Source organism: Mercenaria mercenaria, chromosome 3 (genome assembly GCF_021730395.1).
Source record: "Mercenaria mercenaria strain notata chromosome 3, MADL_Memer_1, whole genome shotgun sequence".
Classification (NCBI taxonomy): domain Eukaryota; kingdom Metazoa; phylum Mollusca; class Bivalvia; order Venerida; family Veneridae; genus Mercenaria; species Mercenaria mercenaria.
The window spans coordinates 84699153-84722086 of NC_069363.1; the positions used below are offsets into that span (position 1 = coordinate 84699153).

At 35.5% G+C, this 22934-nt stretch overlaps 1 protein-coding gene across 1 annotated transcript; it reads left to right on the plus strand.

Annotated features, from left to right (window-relative positions):
• The first annotated feature begins 942 nt into the window (after positions 1 to 942).
• LOC123524207 (TATA box-binding protein-like 1) lies at positions 943 to 15888 on the plus strand. Its single transcript, XM_045302247.2, has 6 exons — positions 943 to 1031; positions 7462 to 7763; positions 9423 to 9505; positions 10886 to 11050; positions 12242 to 12336; positions 12895 to 15888. The coding sequence occupies exons 2-6, from the start codon at positions 7533 to 7535 to the stop codon at positions 13116 to 13118; spliced, it is 798 nt and encodes a 265-aa protein (XP_045158182.1). The 5' UTR covers positions 943 to 1031; positions 7462 to 7532; the 3' UTR covers positions 13119 to 15888.
• Positions 15889 to 22934: the final 7046 nt, after the last annotated feature.

Below are 22934 nucleotides of genomic sequence, written 5' to 3' on the forward strand. Positions count from 1 at the left end.
ACAAGAATTCATTTAGATATGCTGCTCCTGTGCTTTTCACTGCCAGAAAATTTTGGAAATTGCTCCAGCTTTAACCAATTCAAAACTCTGATATCCTCCTGGAATGGCCAGGACTGTAAATGCTTAGTTTGCAAAAGTTGATTAATTAAAAACCTGAATATTAATAATTCTAATCCAGTATATGATATGTTAACTTATAATTATCAGTATGTATTTAAATTATCACAGCACAGGAAAGTATCTTTTTGTTTGCTTATAAAGTTAGCGTTGTGCATAAGTTTGCTTTATGTGTTTGCTGTTTCTGTTACACATATGTAAAACTAAAATCAGTATGTACCACCTTTTTGTGAATGAACCCCAGTGGTAGTCGGTGCCTTGCAGATGAGGATTGCCTCGCCTTCTTGGCATGGCTGCACTCTGGGTGCATTTTCCTTGCCACTTTACAATATTTGTTTCATTTATATATATTGTATTCTATTCAATGTGATAACATTATTTCATCTTAGGGTGTACAAGTTTATTGTTTGTCATAATCATTGTTAGTCAAGTTCATATTAGTTTCACTATGTTTGTCTTGTATTGTCGTCCTGTTAAATGTGTTTTATGATAAATTAGAAATTTGATTGAAACCTATAACTTCATATGTGCTAACTTGCAGATTTTGCTTAACTCTATATGTGCTTGCTTTCGATATTGCATATTATTACTATCAATTACTTCTTACTGCTGCTTCATGTTTGATTGCTTTGTTTAAGTGTGCTTTGTGTTGCATGAACATTTACCTGTCTTAACTTGCTTTTTACCTAATCTTAAAGTTGTGAACATTCTAGTTACTGAAAATTTATTCTTTTAGAAATCTCCTTGGGCAGGCAGACTATATCCGTATCCTGAATTGTGTCCGTGCAAATATCGGAAGAACGGAATTTATACCTATACATCACCGGAAGGTGGCGTTATACTCCAAAATGGCCGCGGTTGAGGATTTCGTGCGTCTCTCATTTTGAAATATTGACTTGTATGAATTATTTCAGGTAATTAATGCAAAATACTCTGCTTGAATAAAGGATAATTATATACTCTTTTCAATAATAAAACTTTTTTAAAGTCTGAATGGCTGAAGTAGTTGTAATAAATAAACTAAAGACAAAGTAAATTTTTGACATCTGTTTTCGCGATATTAGCAGTTTGACAAAGTGGATGTCTTCTGTATTTCTGACTGTCCAGTGTCACAGCTAGCAAAATATTAGGGTCTATAATGGTAAATAATTTCTAATCCATCTATAAAACATCAGTTTTCTGTACACATCCCCGTAATATTGGTTTTCTGCAACCAAGATAATAGACTATCCCGACGTCATGTGTTCTCCACAGGCAATCGGCGTGTGACTTTGACCCCTTATGAATGATGGACCCCCCACCCTGTTCTCTACAACCCAGATCCCAAACATAATAACAGAAAAACGCATTTCCAAAAAAAAAAAAATGCTATATATAAAAAAAATAAAGGTATGGTACTTTACGGCCAAACATTAAGGAAAAAATGGAATGGCCTCAGTAACGATCTCACTGCGTACACAATTTTCGGTCGATTTTTGAAAATCTGGTCTTAATCAACGCATAAAGCATAAATCTTAACGGTAAACATGCACTTTGGTCTCAAGGCTGCATCATTTTGATGCAGCGAGACGCTATTCTTTGACAAAATCATCTCGTACACGATGTGACCTAACCCGTATATTTCTCGGGCCAATAGACAAGTCAATGGCAGCCACCTATTCCCTTCGTTATTTCCAAGCACAATCGTGGCCAGCCTTTAGAAACATAAATAATTAGCCGCTTACCTATAATTACTTCGTCCAGTTTCCGTTAATAACGATGCATCCAGCGTTGAGAAAATTCTTTCAAAACATCAGCTGCCATGTTTATACGGCGACCCGGAACTGGTTTTTACTACGTAGCCTTTTTGCGATTGGTCGATTCTGGAGGTGTGTTCTCCACGTGAGCTGGTATAAACATGGCAGCTGATGTTTTGAGAGAAATACAGCGTTGGGAAATTGACTGGATGCATCGTTATTGACGGAACCTGGACGAAGTAATTATAGGTAAGCGACTAATTATTTATGTTTCTAAAGGCTGGCCACGATTGTGCTTTGAAATAACGAAGGGAATAGGTGGCTGCCATTGACTTGTCTATTGGCCCGAGAAATATACGGGTTAGGTCACATCGTGTAAGAGATGATTTTGTCAAAGAATAGCGTCTCGCTGCATCAAAATGATGCAGCCTTGAGACCAAAGTGCATATTTACCGTTAAGATTTATGCTTTATGCGTTGATTAAGACCAGATTTTCAAAAATCGACCGAAAATTGTGTACGCAGTGAGTTCATTACTGAGGCCATTCCATTTTTTCCTTAATGTTTGGCCGTAAAGTACCATACCTTTATTTTTTTTATATATAGCATTTTTTTTTTTTTTTTTGGAAATGCGTTTTTCTGTTATTATGTTTGGGATCTGGGTTGTAGAGAACAGGGTGGGGGGTCCATCATTCATAAGGGGTCAAAGTCACACGCCGATTGCCTGTGGTGTTCTCAACATACATGTATTCTCGAGCTATTATGGAAAAGACCTGTAAATTTTTGCATGCAACATAATCCTAACAAGTAAATACACACAAGTGTAAACATTGTGTCTGCTGTTTTAAAAATGTAAAAAATAAACAATTTACCTCGAATCAAAGCAGGACAGTTTTAGTCTGATTTCAAATTAAGTAAATATGCTAGAAAATCTTAATGTAACTTTTAACATGGTTTAAAAGTTGATATATATCCATAAATCTTCCGTCAAGCATCATTACTCCTGTCAAAATTTCTGCACTGGAAGTCAATCAAAATAAACCTTGGTGACATCAGTCTGCCTGATTTCCACTGTAAGAGATGTGGACTGTGTAAAGTAGCAATAGGCGTTACGTGAAAGAACTGAAAAACATATTTATTTTCTCAGATATAAATCAGGGCTATCTGTAAGGGAAATATTTTAGAAGAAAAGTGTTATTTTTTAAAATAAGTTCAGGCTATAGCCTTTTGATATTGATATGGGAAGATTTTGAATAATATGTAGCAATTTGGGGTTTTCAAATTATTTAACTTGTCATATAAGTTGCTGGGCAAGATATCATTTGTGAATACCCATTGTATTAATTTAGAAATATTAAAAAAATAATGTAAAATTCCATATTTATTAAACAGGTGATATTTCTAAATTAAATACTTTTTAAAGTGCTACAGTTTCACAACAGTGGTTTTAACAGAAATGGTAAAAATATCAGTTTCTAAATATAGCTTGGGAATATATGACAGGTGCTTCCTGGAACTAGAAAGTAGGTCACTGATAAAATGTGCTACTATGAACTCAACGAAAATAGAATTGTGTATTTTTTAAATCAGGATGATCAAGAAGGGGTAAAATTTTGAGGAAATGGTGATTTGAAAGATTAGTTTATCTTATTTATTTTTTAAATATGCCTGTTTTTGTTAGACTGTCGAGAACACATGATGCCAGGATATGGTAATAAAAAAATGGAAGTGTCTAGGGGTACGGATCCGTACCTCTAGAATCTGCTTCTAGAGGTACGGATCCGTACCTCTAGACAAGCCAGTTAGGGGTTTTCTAGGGGTACGGACCTCCGTTTTTCTACAGATTAAGGGTTATTTATATTTCAAATTTTGTTGAAAATGAAATAACAAATAAGACTTTATCAGTATTCACCTTAAACTAGGATCTAAATTGTTTATAGATACCAACGTCACCTGGCTGGTTACATTTTCTTTTCGAAACGTAAATAACCGAGGAACACCAAATAAATCACGAGGATTCGAACTGGCAGAAAAAAGATTAAAGATTAAACAAAATAATGTTAATTAAATTATGTTGTGAAAAAAAACACTATTTTTCTTAATAATAATTAACCCTTAGGGTATTTATGTTTTCCACACATTTGGTAGCCGTTACGAGATACAAGGAACGTTTTCACAAACAGTTTCTTCCACTTAATGCCGGTTAAATGATCATTAAACAATCAGTTCTGTGCCGATTATCATTATATCTTGTTAAATAACAAAATAAACAGGTGCTTCATTAGGTGCAGTCATTAATCTGTTATCAACAGTTTAATTTACAATAAACTAATCGGCACGGAAGAGTGTATTCATTTGAAGTTCCTCGGTTATATAGGTTTTGAAAGAAAAGGTGAACAATCGAGTGAACGCTGGTATCTGTAATTAGATCCAAGTTTTAAGTGAACACTGGTTAAGCCTTATTTGTTATTTCATTTTCAACAAAATTTAAGATGTAAATAACCCTAAATCTCTAGAAGAAGGAGGTCCGTACCCCTAGAAAACCCCTAACAGGCTTGTCTGGAGGTACGGATCCGTACCTCTAGAATCAGATTCTAGAGGTACGGATCCGTATCCCTAGACACTTCCTAAAAAAATTGCAAATAATAGGGAAGAACAGGGCTACGGAAATTTGCCGGTTTGTCGGTTTTGGACAGATTTTTGACTTTTCAGACCGATTCATGAAGTGAAAAAACGAAAAAAATCGGTCCCGTAAAATGGAGAAAAGTATAATTTTCGGTCTGATATCTCAATACACGATCACCTGCCAAGTAGGAAATTGTTGGTCGCACCTTCAGATAATCAATAAACGTGTCAATCGGCCTGATTGTCACTTTGATAATCGGTCCGTAATTAGCGCGTGACGCAATCAGTGCTCGCGCGGCACATCTAATGTTTGCAGACAGCCGACTGCGGTGTATTAAACATTTTTGACTGGTTTCCTAATGTTTCTGACTGGATCCAAATCATTTCGACGGGGATCCACTTCTTTTATTTAGAATCCGACGGATGGTTTATTTCAAAAGGCTGTTGATCACGGTAACAAACAAATGGTCGCTGCATTTAATCAAAGAGCTATAATTGTACATTATAGGTCTTTGATTTAATGAGACATCACACGGAAAACCGATAAAAATAATTTTTATAATTTGATTTGAAAAAATTACATGATTCATTTGTTGGGGCTCCAGTTGAAACAAATGCAGAAAATCGTCTTTGCAACCCGACTGTACAAAAAAGAAAAAAATGGACGGGCAACCACGAATGATAAAGAAAATCGGAGTGGCACTGTTTATCAAAATCGGTCTTTTAAAAAACGTTTCAAAAGGAAATTTTGTTTACATCAGAAGATAACATATATCTTTATAAAATGTAGTTGTTTATTGAAGTACAACGTAAGTGAAATGAAATATCCGTGGCCAACCCGCGTGACGTTTTGGTACTATACATGCGGGAAATTCGATCTCAGCGTTCAAATAACGTACACATTCTGTCCGCGGCAGAGTATTCTTTAAAAACTGAGGCTGTTTAGCAGAGAATATGTGTCGTGTAACTCACTTTGACGCATTGTATTTTATAGAATTCCGTCAAAGAATGAGGAAACATCACAAAGTATCTGCCGTGTATACGGTATCGAAGTCACGTGCGTTGGCTTTTAGACTAGTTACACACACGATGTCAGTGCCTCGTATTATCACGGAAAAACATCGAAATTTAAACAAAGTAACGATCACACACAACACTGAATAACTGTCTTCATTGTACGGTAACGCGCGGTGACTGGTAACTCAGTTTTAATGCATGACATGCTTATTTCTTTACCCTATCACGTTTTACAAAATATGTAATATTGGGAATGCGGTGGGTGAGGTACCGCCGATGTCAGGATTTTCGTTTCGGACCGATTGAGTTATCAAAATTTCCGGAGCCCTGGGGAAGAAGAATATACAACTCCCGCAGTTGTAGCAGATTAATATGCCAAATACTGTTGGAAGTGTGGACACAGTGGTCCACTGGTGAAACTTTCCAATTACTACTCCAAACAGTTTGACGGTCTTGTGACAGGCAATCTTACTGTCAAAAAAAAAGGACCAAATAACGGAGGATAAATCACAGTACACGGTCATGTAAAGTTACTGGTTTTATCGCTTGCTCATAGACTGTGTAGACGCTGGTACAGTATATACATCAGTTTAAATCACCAGAAAATTCATAATTTTAGAAATTATTTTGGTAATTTTTACAAAAAAGACAAAGAGGAATTGAATCCCCTTTCGATACATGTAAGTTTTATTTGAATTTATGGCCAATTCGTAACATGATCACATTTAAACTTATAGCATTAAAGCATCGGCAGCGATAAAAATTTCATTAGAAATTTCCTCCACTATTTTGGTCTTTCGAGTGTTTGACACGGTGCAGGTATTGCCAATAAGAAAAAGGCAGTGGCTACGATTACGGTACCGTAATCCTAGCCTCCGGTTCTAGGATTACGGAAGTTCCATATTCCTAGACAACCCTATGAGGATAAGCTAGGATTACGGAAGTATTTTAAGAGGCATAAAGTGTATGTTAGGACACGCATAAATGATGTTGTAAACTTACTTATTTCACTTAATTTTTCATGCCTGCCTTATTATTTCATGTTTTCTATCCGCCGTTTTTGGTTAGTATAATTTTAATGGCGGCACGCGGAAATATATTAGAAATATGAGTGTCAAAGTTAGATTTTAAAAATACTTTGAATTTTATGATTTATAACCATATTGTATGTTATTAAAGACCATTTGTGTTGACTTGATGAAAAAAAAATGCAGGTATATACGAAACATAGATAATTCTATAATATTTCCGCGCACCGCCATTAAGATTATACTGACCCAAAACGGCCGATCGATAGCACGAAATATTTGTGAAATTAAGTGAAATGAGTAAGTTTACAATGTCATTTATGCATGTCCTAACATAAATTTGATGCTTCTTAAATACTTCCGAAATCCTAGCCTATTCTCATAGGGTTGTCTAGGAATACGGAACTTCCGTAATCCTAGAACCGGAGGTTAGGATTACGGTACCGTAATCGTAGCCACTGCCTAAGAAAAATTACTCAATATTTCCTAGGATCACATCAAATTTGTTGGACTAGTCTGATTACGAAACCAAAGGCCGTGAGTTTAAGCACCCACTCCTTCATCAAAATTTTACTAACAGTTGCAGGGTGTTCTTTTCCTTCATAATAGGGGCCTTTAATACAGGCCTCTTTCACTCAGAAAATTTCTTTCAAATCACGCAGTTTTTCCCAAAAATTGACTTTACGTACTGCTCATATACCGAGCTGTTTTTTCCCCGACAAATCAAAGGCCTGGGCCCCTCCTGGTAAACAAAACCCCGGGTGCTTCTGTAATTGGAGCATCTCCTGTATCTTGCACTATCTTCCTACCTACTGTTTTCTGGAGTTGTGTTGGTTCAGGTCACCTTAGTTTAGGCATTTGCTATTTTCATTATTTCAACCGTTGTTACTTTTTTATAATTAAACATAATTGTATTATTGTTTATATTAACAATTACAGGTGAACATGTTACTTGCATATCAGCTGTCTTGAGTGAATATTAAAAGACTGAAGAAACTAATTGAGTCAGTATGGCTGATGGTCAGGTCATCTCTGGTGGAGTAGATCAGTTAACCAGTACTAACGGTGGTAGTGTTGTACCTGAAGGCTATGATCCAACACCGCAACCAGAAGAGGAGGATGTTCCAATGTTAGACATTAGTATTAACAATGTAGTATGCAGTTTCAACACAAAATGCCATCTCAATTTGAAGAGGATAGCAATGGAGGGAAGCAACGTGGAATATCACAGACAACACGGGGTATTACTACAAACCCTTCCCCAGCTAAATTTCTATAATGAACTTGTCCATCTTTCAATTTGGACAGTACCATTAACTGTTAAAAGGGGTGCATACCAAAAAGATACTGACTGAATGGCGAACAGTGTAGATCATGATCTTGATCTGCACTGGCCGCAAAGGCATGATAATATACATTATATTAATAGATGATTCAAATACTTTATTCCATTTACAAATTTTGTAAAAGAAAACAGGTAAAGATAGATTGAATACTTTAACCTTTAGCCTGCTGAATGCAAGTGATTTTTGCCTTTGTGATTCAGTCAGTAAATTTTCAGTGAACACCCCTTCAAATAATAAATGGTATTGCCCAAATTGAATGATGGACTAGACCATTTTAGAAATTTTGCAGTGTAAAGGTTAAATAAATAGTTAACTGTATACTTGATGTACATGTTTTATTTTAATTCTAAATAGAGATTAGCAGTTTTAGCATTCACTAATTATTCTAAAAAAGCTGTTTATTTTCTTTAATTGGCCCATTTTAAAAACATGTTACATTTTGTAAAGTAATGTCTTTTTATTTGAAAAAGAATCCCCATTTTGCACCATGGTAAGGTGAATAGTGAGGATTTACAGGTCTGTCCTTTTATTGGCCCATTTTAAAAACATATATGATATATGTTACATTTTGTAAAGTAATGTCTTTTTATTTGAAAAAAATCCACGTTTTTATACGCCCAAAGGGACGTATTATGTTATACCCCTGGTGTCTGTCCGTCCGTTAGCAATTTCGTGTCTGCTCTGTATCTCTTGAACTCCTTGAAGGATTTCAAAGAAACTTGTTCACCACACTGAGACGACATGCAGAGCGCACGTTTCGGATGACTCGCTTCAAGGTCAGTGTCACACTTGGGGGTCAAAGGTCATATATGACTTTGCTTTATGTATATTGCTCTGCATTGCAGTGCTCTTGTTTTTATTTGGCAGGACCCTTTTTTGTTCACTTACAATAAAAATTTTTTTAATTACTTCCATTTCATTTTACTATAATAAATAGCTTATTCTGAAACTTTTTTATTATTGGCCGTAGGGAAAAACCAAGACCTTTTTTCTGTGGTACAACATGGATGGTACCTCCAATTTTTAGGTGTATTTTGACATACCTGTACCTGGTAAGGATTTTTTTGTGGACTTAAATTATTTTTTTTGAAGTTCTTTCCTTTGTTGTTTCAGTCCTTTGGGCTTCAACAGTCAAGTTCTTTAAATTTTGCTCCCATCCACTGATGTAGCCCTTCGTGCGTATATTGCCCCGCTTGGCAGAGCTCTTGTTCACCATGGTAAGGTGAATAGCGAGGATTTACAGGTCTGTCCTAACCAAATTGAGGGTTTTCCTTCTCTGCAATATTTCACCGAACAATCTCATATTGAGTCAATTTTGAAATTTCATAGTCAACTGAGGATATACATACAGAGTTTTGCTTTGCTTCGGATGAGTTTTAGCAGTTACTTCCTTTCAATGGCCTTGCAATTAATCTTTGCCATATTTTCCATAGAGGTTATATAACATTCAAGAAGCATTGCTCTTATTGGTCAATGTTACGTAAACCAATGGATAAAATTAATTAAGTTTGATAATAAAAGCAAGGGGTCATGGTATTTATTTCTGTTTTTCAGATGTTGAATATGAGATTAAGAAATCCTTACACTACTGCCAGCATATGGTCATCTGGGAAGGTCACGTGCACTGGTGCTCTCAGGTAATTCACTTATTCATGTAGACAGTATGCTATTAATTTCCTACCCGAATATGCTGAAAGTTAAATGAGAGCTTTTATTGTACCGAACATTCTTGAAAAAAAAAAAGGTATTTATATGAACAGGTATTTATATTCACCCCATTCGTTTCAATGAGAATTGTGACATTCATTTTGCTTGAATCAGAAAGAAAAGGCACCAAAGTCACAGTTAAGTCACTTACTGATAACATGCTGCTGTTTTGACGATACCCAATGCCACATGTAATCAGAGAGAACTTAGATGATGTAGCAGATATTCTGTCTGGTGAACTGATCAGCCAGGAAACTGATTATAATATTTGATACTACAAAATATGTGCAATTTATAAAAAAAAACTTATCAAATGTAATGGAAATATAATATGTTTATTGTGAAGTGTGCGACTGAATATGATAGAAATTAACCTTGAATAGCTAGTGCAGTTCATGGATTTGCTAAACATATTCTGTCATTCTTTGTCTTTAACCCTTATCATGCTTGACAAGATTGATTCTGCCTTTGCGACCAGCGCAGATCATGATCAGCTTGCACATCGGTGCAGTCTGATCATGACCTACACTGTTTGCCATTCAGTCTGTATGTTTTTGGTATGCACCCCTTTATTTTGCAGGGTAAGGGTTAAAAGAGCTAGTCCTTAAATGAAATGTTAACTATGTTGACCGTTGATGCCTAGAATATGTAAATAGGGTTTTCGTGACTGTCTGTTAGTGTCAACAAAAAAACATGTAAAAAATTCATTTGTATTTTAGTTAAAACTGTTGGAATTTGAAAAACAGCATTTTTATGCCCCCAGCATCTACTGATGCGGGAGGCATATAGTGATTGTCCTGTCCGTCCGTTTGTTTGTTCTTTCGTCCGTCCGTACGAGGTTAACCAAATGGGACCGTTACGTCTAGCATCAATACCCCTTACTAGAATGACTTGATACTTATGCAGATGTAACCTGTGACCATTCCTCATCTTCAGACCTCACCTGACTTCAGTTTGACCTTGACCTCATTTTGGACTAAGGTTGCTTTATATGGGCCATCTCTTGGTTAACCAAATGGGACCGTTTCGTCTAGCATCAGTACCCCTTACAAGAATGAATTGATACTAATACAGATGTAAACTGTGACGATTCCTCATCTTCAAACATCACCTGACCTCAGTTTGACCTTGACCTCGTTTTGGACTTAGGTGCACAATCTATCGACAAGGATGCCACTGGGGGCAACAAACCTTTATTGAATGCAGCTTCTTGTTTTAGTTAACATTTTACATTTTGTATGTGTAATTTTTTTTGGCAATTATTGACATTGTGTGCTCTTGACAAAATCCTGTTTGAATCTGTTTTTCAGTGAAGAGTTTTCAAAGATAGCAGCTAGAAAGTTTGCAAGAAAGATTCAGAAAATGGGATATAAAGTAAAGTTTACTAACTTCCGTGTAGTGAATGTCCTCGGCACCTGTTCACTGCCATTTGCACTTGATATTACAAAGTTTTCCAGAGAACACAAAGAAGCCAGGTAAGGAATACATTTAGCACCTTGATCTTGCAAAAAAGCAAACTTCCAGAATCAAAGCCATGTAATACTCTTGTGTCTAAGTTGTAATCAAAGAGTGTTATATTGTTTGATATGTTAACCTTTACCCAGCTAAATTTCTAAAATGGACTGGTCTATCATTCAATTTGGGCAGTACCATTTATTATTCAAAGGGGTGTTCATTGAAAATTTACTGATTGAATAGCGAACAGTGCAGACCATGATCAGCCTGCATGGATGTGCAGGCTGATCTTGGTCTGCACTGGTCGCAAAGGCAAAACCACTTTCTGCCAGCAGGCTAAAGGTTAAATGTAGTTCATGCCTTTTCTAGTAAATGCAAAAGATAAAGTGGTCCGGTGGAGAGATGCAGGACTATAAAATCAGGGGTTGAGAGTTGGATCCTTGCCTTCAAAAAAAAAAGTTTTTCAGTTGTGACAAAATCAAGGTCATGTGTAAGGTGCTTTACACCACATTTAAGAAGCAGGAAAATTTTCTGTATCTTGCACTATCCTCAGAAAAAACATGCAATGACTTGCATTTTTAGCTTGTCTGATTTTTGAAAAAATCGATGAGGTATTGTCGTCACTTGATCGTTGGTGTTTGCGTTGGTTAAACTTTTTGGTTAGGTCCACCTTTTCTCAAAACCTGTAAGAGCTGCAGCTTCTAAAACTTTGCACACTTGTTTATCATCATTAGATAACTTAGTAGGCCAAGATCCATAACTCTCATATGCATCTTGTCAAAATTATGGCCCTTTTTGTACTTAAAAAATTTGAGTTTCTTGGTTAAAATTATTGTTTCGGTCCACCTTTTCTCAAAAACTATAAGAGCTTCAGCTTTGAAACTTTGCACACTTGTTTATCATCATTACTTGACTGTGTAGGCCAAGAACCATAACTCTGATATGTGTTTTGTCAGAATTATGGCCCTTTATGAATATGTACTTAGAAAATTGAGTTTCTTGGTTAAACTTTTTGTTTAGGTCCACCTTTTCTCAGAAGCTATAAGAGATACAGCTTTGGAACGACTGTGTAGGCCAAGAACCATAACTCTGATATGCATTTTGTCAAAATTATGGCCCTTTATATACTTAGAAAATCTGAACTATAACTATGTTCATATATATTGTCTAGCACTTGACTGTTGTATAAAAATCTTGTTTTTATATTACAGTTATGAACCTGAGCTTCATCCAGGTGTAACTTACAGGATAAAAAGTCCCAAAGCTACATTGAAAATATTCTCAACAGGCAGTATTACTGTCACAGGTAGCCTGGTGTTAAAGTATCTTTTCTTTACCTTTGTACATTACATAAATACCACATTACTTTCAGTGAGACAGTACTGTCTTTTCTTTACCTTTGTACATTTGATAAATTTCACATTACTTAAAATTTAATAAATATGTTACACTCAAGAAATTGACTTAAAAGCACATTGTCAATGTTACACTCGAGAAATTGACTTAAAAGCACTTTGTCTTATTGTCTTGTGTTTTAAATGGTATGGCTTACACAATAATGTATATGTACTAAGTTCTGGATTGAACAGTAGGTAGTTTTTTTTGTTTTTGTTTGGATAGGATTTTTTTTTCAAAAAATGGGGGAAAGCATACTTTTTGGAGAGGGTAATATGGTGAGATTTCAGTTATAAAACTCCCATCCACTATTCATTTAAATTACAATAATACAATAAATTTTATTCTGTGTTGGTTGCTGGTTCCACTATCCTATTTTATCCTTAGTATTTAACTTAAATATAAAAGTCACCTGTTGATATGTTACCTTTAGTTATCATTCATAGCATCACTTCTCCTACCTTTTCAGCCCCACGTGTTGCAAACGTACAGTCGGCAATAGAATTTATATATCCATTAGTAGCAGACTTTAATGCTGGACCTAGATCTGTTAAAACTTCTTCAAGTGTGAACAATATGATGAACAAAAGACTGCACCATGAACGTAAAGTTGTGGACGACGAGTCCGATTTTGACGGAACCAGTATGGAAGATAGTGATGAGGAATTTGACAGTGACGTCAGTCAGGATTAGTTCTCCACGTAATTTGTGATCATCAGATTTTGACTGTGTATGGAACTGCAAGGAAGAATTTGAGTTTGTCATGAGTCAGGAATAATTGTGTACATTTTTTTGTCTCGAGATTTGATGGAACAAGTATGCAAGGTCGTGAGTAAGAATATTAGTGTGAGGCGTGTTAAGAGTACTTTTTATTGCATTACCATAATTTGTGTTCCATTTGGAAGTTTTTTGAAATATCAGTGGGAATATATGTGCTTAGAATAGTTGAGGTAATATTAGTATTTTGATAAATAATGTTGTTTTTTTTTATACACCAGGACCTGCATTAATCAACATACTAAGTCAGAAATTTAGACTTCTGACTAAAATACTTCATTCTGTATGTTTGTAATACTGGCACACAAGTTAAAAAAGGAACTTGTCAGATATATAATGCATACTACAATAGGGTTATTATAACTGTAGCTCGATCTGGGATGCTGTATTAGGCTCGTGTGGATTTTTGCCAGATCGGATCTCACAAGGCGTGCAAGTGCCGAGTGTGATCCGACCTTGCAAAATCCATGAGACTGAGAGCTGAACACAAAATCCCAGATCTAGCCACCGTTATAATAACCCTTTTATTAAATACCTCCACCTTTTTCTTTGTTGTTTTATTATTGAATGAGGGGCCTCCGTGGCCTAGTGGTTAGAGTCGTTGACTTCAAACCATTTGCCCCTCATCGATGTAGGTTCGAAACCTCATTTGGGGCGTAGAATTCTTCACGTGAGGAAGCCATCCAGCTGGCTTACGGAAGGTCGGTGGTTCTACCCAGGTGCCCGCTCGTGATGAAATTGTGCACGGAGGGGCACATGGGGTCTTCCTCCACCATTAAAGCTGGAAAGTCGCCATATGACCTAAAATTGTGTCGGTGCGATTTTAAACCCAACAAAATAAAATAAAATATTATTGAATGAAATTTTCAATGTTTATCGATCTTAAAATGGAACTTAGTGAAATTTTTATGTGCGCTATTTATAGAACTGCATCAGGTCATGCATATTAATGAAAGTAGCTTGGTAACATACAATGCAAAAGGTGCAAGCGGAATTTTTTTCTGCCTGTTCATATTTACTTGTGAAATACAAGCCAAATTTTTTACAGAATTTATATAGGTACATAATAAAACAAAATAATGTGCAAAGTTACAGCAGTATAGATCAATCTGTTGAGAAAGAAGAAGTAAGGAAATGTTGAAGATTTATCTTAAGACTGAATATCAGGCTTGGAACATCTGTAAAATACTTGACAAACTTGACAAATTTGTCAGTGTATAATTGTCATAGAAAGTATTGTTTTGATATTTGTAAAAAAAATGTTCTCCTATAAAAACTACTTAATTGCTGTAAAATTTAAGGGTGCTTGATGGCTTGATACTTAAGTTAAAGTTAATTTACAGGTGGAATTCAGGACCAAAAATTTTGTCTTTTAACACAGTAGAATTTCAATTCTGGCCCATGTGTAATATGACTTGGTCAGAATGTTTGTCTTAACAAAATATCCGATGACTTGAAACTGAATACCTTTGTCAACTGGAGAAGCTTTATTTTCTACTAGATCTATATAAAATCTGACCAGAATGTTTGTTTTTATGAAATGTAGGGCAAGTCTTGAACTGGATCATGTGGTGTAAAAAAGTATTCATAGAAAAACCTTGTTAATACTCAAGAGACAATATTTTCTTATGGCTTGATATGATTTCAGTACTGAATGTTGTCTTTATAAAATCTAGGTCAAGTTAAACACTGGGTAATTTGGGGTCAAAAACAGTCACTAGGTCAAATCATAGAAAAATATTGGCAACACTCTAGTTTTCAAGTTGATCTATATGAAAACTGCTTAATAACACCAAGGTCAAGGTTGAAAATGGGTTAACTGGGTCATGAGATATAATCAGAAAAATCTTGTTAACACTGGAGGGGCCATAATTATATTCTGCTGGATTTATGATAATTATAAAGGCAAATATTTCACCTGTTTCATGTAGAAATTATGGCCTCTAGAATGTTAAGAATTTTTTCCTGTGTTTAACCTAGTGAGCAGGCTTTAAACCCCAGATGACCCAGTTTAAAACTTGACCTAGATTAGATTAAGACGGACATTAAGACTACGTTTCATTACAATTGGGTTAAAATAGTGACCCTCTAGAGTGTTAACAGTGAAAATGTAAATGACTATGAAGATTAGTGATGGACACTTTGCTACCACAAATGACATAATAGCTCACTTTGTGCTCAGGTGAGCTATAAATTAAAAAAAAACATCATTACATGTGCGCAACTTCTGATGTTGATTAAGGTTTCGATGGAGGCATTGAGAAACAAAAATCAAACAACACCAAATCATAGAAAGAAAGAGTTGTTTGACATGAAAATTGAACAGCATGTAAAACATGTATATTACTTTACGAAACAAGTGTCAGTATACTGATATAAACATTGAATTCCGGAAAAGGGCTGCCTAAAGGGGCTCCACTTCCGGACAGTTAAACGCCTTTAAAAACTCACCATTTTCAAAGAACTGTTACACATGTTCGTTTTGATGCATTTGCAATAGCGTGCGAGTGGTGAAATTTCGAATAACAAGGTGGAACACAGTTTTCAGCAATTGTTTATCTTTATTTCTTTACAAATGGCATTCATTTTCAAAGGGAGACAACTGTTCCCGATTATTTTAAGTACAAATGGCATTCATTTTCAAAGGGAAACAACTTTTTCCGATTATTTTAAGTAATCTTTGAGAAAAAGTTGTTTCCCTTTGAAAATGAATGCCATTTGTAAAGAAAAAAAGATAAACAATTGCTGAAAACTATGTTCCACCTTGTTACGTGAAATGTCATCACTCGCACGCTATTGCAAATGCATCAAAACAAACATGTGTAACAGTTCTTTGAAAATAGTGAGTTTTTAATGGCGTTTAACTGTCCGGAAGTGGAGCCCCTTTAGGCAGCCCTTTTCCGGAATTCAATGTTTATATCAGTATACTGACACTTGTTTCGTAAAGTAATATACATGTTTTACATGCTGTTCAATTTTCATGTCAAACAACTCTTTCTTTCTATGATTTGGTGTTGTTTGATTTTTGTTTCTCAAGTCCTCCATCGAAACCTTAACACTAGCATTCCAATGAAATTTCATGACAGTAGGTCAAATACTTTTGGGGATAATGGTAACCTAATTTTTCTCTGACAGACGGACGGACAAATGGAGGCCATCTATATCCTCCACTGCAAAGTGGTGGCTTCATAAGTCACATCTCTTTACTGCTACAAGCATATTTTTGCTACCGCACATACTCTAATTAAATTATGCTGAGATGAGCCCCTTGAAATATCCATCATCCTAGCAGTCCACACTCTACTTTGTCTTCATTTGCAAATGTCTATTTATTTTAAAAGAAAACTTTTTGATGGAATGTACAAATTTTCATGAAACTTGCTCCCAACGCTGTAAATTCATATAAAAGGTTCTAGACTGGGGTGATGAGGATCATTGATCAATTTTATGCTTATTCATAGTGCTACCATGTACAGGGCTTTAGATAGAACTTAAGTTTTTTGTTTAATGTTCTGAAATACTGTGAAATCATTTAATTTCATGGGCATGAAATTTCGTGTTTTTTTGCCGAAACTGCTATTTCGTAGGGATATGAACTGTGGATTTAAAATTTCCAATAAAAAAATGAAAGGGAATTTTACTTATTTATTAGTATTTAATTTCATGGATTGAGTAAACCACAAAATTCACAAAAATTAGTCCCCCATGAATATTTGTGATTTCACAGTAATAATTTTGTTTTGCTTTATTTTATGTTGTAAAGGGTACGTTAGACACCTTTGTAAATATATAAAGAAATGCATTGAGTTTCTATTACAGTTGTTGCACTCTTTATCAGATGATATAAAGAATTTTCTCATTATTTTGTATCACGAAATTGTTCTGTTTGAACCTGCTTGCAGTCCATAATGCTGTGATATTTATATGCTTTTTATAACGTATGGTCATTATTTCACCAAGGGCATTACCGGAAATTATTTGAAATAATTTAACATTATTTTATACCGATCCGATTTTTGGCCCAGAGTTACAGAATTGTACCACTATGAAGTGAACTTACACATATTGATGAATTTGTCTTGCTCAGTTTAGGAGTTACGGTCATTTAAAAGTTTACAGAATGCATAAAACTGGTAAAAGGCTTGTCTTTTTATGTCCTCTTATAGTTTTCAAGGCAACTGACCCAAAGTTACAGAAATATATTACTGTGATGTATATAATTGTTCCATTGCGTTTTGAGGAGTCATTCAAAACTTTACGAAGCACTACATTTTGTTACATGGGCATCATTGAGTAACAGTTTTTTAACAAACAAATGCATTGCTATTAAGTTTACTTGTACATAATGTCATAATACATTTATACTACCATGTAATCAAAATATAAATGCTCCCCCTTAATGAACGCACCCCTGCCGTATTTACCAAAATTAAAAAAAAGGTTTTATGTGTTTGTGTGTGTACCAGTACATGTTTGTGTGGAGGGTGGGGAGTGTTATTGATTCATTTCCTATAAGCAAATATTGGCACACTTCCTGTTTCTATGATATATGTCAAGGAGCATACATCAATTTACTGATAGCTCTTGTTATTAGTCGCTGTTCTTGTTGCTGAAGAAACTGTTCCGAGTTTTAGTGTTCAAAATAAATTTGTTTTGACATCTCTCCAACTCGAACAAAGAATCTGTGTTGTTAGACATTCACAAAATACCAAGTTAAGGTTGTATGTGTCCATATGGTTAAGTAAGAAAGTTGCTGTCTCAGACTTGATTTACAGCTTCTGGGAGAAAACAGTGAGCTAAAAGGCAAGGTAGCTAATGATTGCACTAGTCAATGATTGCACTGGTGCTGAAATATTTCAAATATCATTTGACTTCAAAATTGCTATGGTTACTCGTGGTTCAACTGTGTGTTATATTTTATATGCCAAATATTTTGAAGTTGCGGTGTTAGTTCTTTGCAAATGACAAATGTTTATTCTTTTGAGATTGTTGCAGATTCAAATTCAGTCAAGTCTTCTTTTATATTGTCATGATTTTATGCCAGTTTAAAGCCATGTTCAGTAATGTCTCAATACTACTAATCAGTTTAAATATACATTCAAAGCAGTCTTAAAATTGTTTGCTTGCAGCGAATGTAGATAAAAATACAGTATATTCTCTGTTAAAGGCTCATAATGCCTTTGGTGATAATGTGGCTGTCACAGCTTTTGTTATGAACAGGTAATATATTAATTACTTGTTAAATCCTATTTTTGATAGTTGTTTTCTCCAGTATATGTCAAAGATTTGAATATTGATCGACATTGTAGAAAGTTTTCCTTTATTGAACCAATTGTTTTTGATTATCTCCCTTTATGGCTCTTAAGCCATTTGTTCATATGCAGTAATGAAAGTAGTGCTTTTCTAACCACATAATTATGCATAACATCTATGTAGACACATGGTTCATCAGTTTTTAACACAAGGTTTAAAGCCTTATGATACTTTAAAATTAAGTACACCTCTGGAATGCAAATGCTACCTACAAAAGTAGATCTTTTTTATTCCCATTAGATAAAATGCGTTGTAAATTAACCTGTCCAAAGCAAGAACCTCTGTACCACATACAGGTTTTGGTTTTTCCAAGAAGGGGAGGGTAGGGTGCACAGTTCGTTTTGGTTTCAGTAAGTGACCTGTGTAAAGCAGACTGAAATTATTTTGAATGCTGTATAAAAGTTTTTGGTCATGATAGGTAAATTTTCAAAGAAACTGGTTTTAGTAGAAAATAATCTGCCACAGCGTGGAAAATAATTGCTCTTCAGAGCTGATGTGGTTAGCAGTTGTTAATTGAAAATATTAACTGTTAGTATTAAATTTCTCTTTATTACAGGTTGTTTTCGAAATGATGAAAAGAATAATTTAACTCTTAAGTAAGAGCAGTAGAAATTATAGAACCAAGGAATTGTTTTGATAGAACTCCATTTGCCATTTGAAAAGTGCAACTCTTGTAATTTTTTCTGTAGAAACCAATATGGTTAAACATGATTTTGTAATTATGATTTTATGTTGTGGTGTAGCACTTTTAGAAAAGACAGTAGAATTGAATTCTTTGTGAGGAAGCAGTCCAGCTGGTTGGGGATGGTTGGTGGCTCTACACTGGTGCCCACCCATGTTGGAAGTACTACGGATACTTTCTCTTCCATCATACCAGAGAAGTTGCTTTATCAGCTAAGTCATTTGTGTGACTTTAGACCCAACATAATACTTTTTCTGAAGAAGATAAGTTGTCCTTGAGGGATATATGTAGTGTTGAGCTAGTTCTGTAAATTGTTATAAATGTTTTGAATCTTTCAAATGGATGATTGGGAAATGTTGATATTCATTTTATTTGGTGCATTTCTGTTGAATTCCGTTATCATTTTTCAGTTATTTCATTAATGATGTCATTTCAACGATACAATAAAGGTTATGATAATGTATCATTGTTTATTGTTGTTAATGATTAAACTCTGCTTGGACGCACCTCAGGTCAGCTACCCCTAAAACAGGAAATTATTATATGGCAAGTTATTACTGATATTTGAATTTCAGATGAAGTATTTAGGACCCTGTCATGTGGCGGAAGTGCTGTAGTAATCACTGTATGTTAGTCAAGTTTGTCTATTTGTCTGGCAGTGTCCAAACACCTTGTCTGAGTCGTAAGTTTCAAACTGGTAGTTAAAGAGATTCTTTAAACTTTCATACATTTACAGAGGGTGCTAAAAGGAAATGCAGTCTATAAGATTTCTGATTCAACCTTGCTGATTTTTAGTTGACCTGTGCACAAAGTGTCCATCTTTCCTTTAAATCACCATGCCAGTATCAGTCAAACAGGAATGTTCCTGGGGTGATCTTCAGGTTCCTTCAAATCTAGGTCATCCTTACAGAATTCTTTGAGAATCTCATCAGAAAATGCTGACCATATTTTGAAATGTATTCACAGAAATATTCCTTGGGAGGCACACTACCAGATTCTTTCAAATCATTATGTTTCATTAAAAAAAAACATGGCCACCAGAGGGCAATACTAATTTTCACTATGTGGCTATATGGAAAACTGAAAATCTCTGAAACTACTGGCCCCCAACTTCAAAATAGTTTTACAGCTATGTTCTTTTGGTGATCTACTCAATTCTTTAAAATCATTATCTTCTGTTTCACTAGATTTGTTAAAAACATGGCTGCACAGGGGCAGTGTTCATTTTCTCTATAGACTATATGGAAAACTTTGAAAATCTCCTGAAACTGCTGGCTCAATTTGATAATTTCACAGCAATTAATGTTTGTTGGTTTACCCATTAGTAAATTCCTTCAAATCATTATGTTTCGTAAAGCAAGAGGGAAGTAATGACCCTAGATTGCACGCCTGAGTTACGCTGCTTGCTTAAACAGTATTGGTAGATGGTTATGTAAGGAAAATATCTGTGAAATTATTTTGAAGTAGTGCTAAGTGTTTTCTGACAAGAATATTTTAAAAGTTTCTAAAAAATAAATACTGGATAATGCGTGGGGAAATGAGGACATAATAGAATACTAAAAGACTAATATTTTCCACTATATAAATATAGGAAAAAAGGACCACGCTCCCTGGCCATGTGTTTTGACGAAACAGAATAATTAGGTCAATGTTTGTAAACATTTGTGTAAAATTATTATGTCCCCCTTTGAAGAAGGAAGGGTATATTGTTTTCCAGATGTCTGTTGGTCCATAGACCAATCTGTTTCCTGATGATAACTCGAACATTTCGGTCTAGGATCATGAAAGTTTATAGGGAAGTTGGTCATGGCCAGCAGATGACCCCAATTGAATTTTAGGTCAGTAGGTCAAAGGTCAAGGTCACAGTGACCTGGAACAGTTAAACGGTTTCCAGATGATAACTCAAGAACGCTTTGGTCTAGCATCATGAAAGTTGATAGGGAGTTTGGTCATGAGCAGATGATCCCTATTGATTTTGAGGTCAATAGGTCAAGGTCACAGTGACCCGGAACAGTTAAACGGTTTCCAGATGATAACTCTAAAAAGTTTGAGCCTAGGATCATGAAAGTTGATAGGGAGATTGGTCATGACCAGCAGATTTGATTTTGAGATCAGAAGGTCAAAGTCACAGTGACTCAGAACAGTTTGACCGTTTTCTGGTGATAACCTGAGAACGCTTGGACCTAGGATCACAAAACTTAGAGAGGTTGGTCTCTAACCAGCAGATGACCCCTACTGAGGTCAGGAGGTCAAAGGTCAAGGTCACAGTGACCCAGAACAGTTAAACTGTTTCCGTATAACTCGAGAACGCTTGGGCCTAGGATCATAAAAGTTGATAGGAAGGTTGACCATGACCTGCAGATGACCCCTATTGATACTGAGATTAGGTCAAAGTCACAGTGACCTGGAACAGTTAAATGGTTTCCGGACAATAACTTGAAAACGCTTAGGCCTAGGATCATGAAACTTGACAGGGAGGTAGGTCATTACTAGCAGATGACCCTTATTGAATTTTGAGGACAGTAGGTCAAGGTGACAGTGACCCTAACAGTTAAAACCATTTCTGGATGATAACTTAAAGGGAGGTTGAATATGACCAGCAGATGACTCCTATTGATTTTGAGGTCAGTAGGCCAAGGTCACACTGACCCAGAATAGTTGAACTTTTTTTGCCAAATAACTAGAGAATGCTTTGGTCTAAGATCACATTTGATATGAAGTTTACTTATGACCCATAATTATTGATTTTAGGTCAGTACCGTACGTCTAATGTCCAGTGCACAGTGACAAATTAATTTCTGTTCCTTTTGTAGTTACTGAATGCATTAAGTGGGGGGTGGGGGGCATTTCATATTCACAAGTTCTTGTTTTAAAATTGGGCCTACTGTTTCTGACAAGACAATTTCCAATATAGACATAAAGGGAAAAATGACCATGCCATGTTTTCTGACAAAGCAAAATAATTTGAATTATTTTGGTAGAGGGTCCACACCCCTGGCAGCCATGTCTTAAACAGACCATTTTGTGTGAAATTATTTTAAAATAGGGCCAGCAGTTTCAAAGAAGTTTTCATGATATACGATTATACTGATATAGGGAAAAGTGACCACACCCTTCTCGGCCATGTATTTTGATGAAGTGGATTAATTTGAACAATCTTGGTAGAGAGGTACATAAAGACCATTTGTGTGAAATTATTTTAAAATCCGACAAGTGGTGCCTGAGGAGATGTCGTCTGAAGCTTTTTTACTTTTAGCTCTGACAGCAACTAAATCGGAACAATTTGAATAGTTTAGGAAGAAGACCACTAGAGATTATCTGGGCAAATTTCATCAACTTCCACCACATAAGACATGGTTTCAGAGATGTTGTTTGAAGAAGAGTGGACAGATGGACAGACAGACGCTGGATGGTTAGTGATCACAACAGCTTACCCCACTTTCTCAGGCGAGCTAAAAACACGGCCGCCAGGGGGCAGGGCTAGTTTTACCCTATATGGCTATTTGGAAAACTTTAGAAACTCTTTTCCTTTGACACAACTGACCCAATTTCAAAATTAATTTCCACAGCATTTCCTTGTTCCATTCAGTCCAGCTGTGATTTTCACTAGATCTAGGGTCACCATGGCTCTCTTATTGAATTATCTCCCTTTATCAAATTTACTCTCGACACTTTTGTGCAGAAAATAACTCTAAAACTAGAGGTGCTTTTGAGAAAAGCACATGTCTCCCACAACT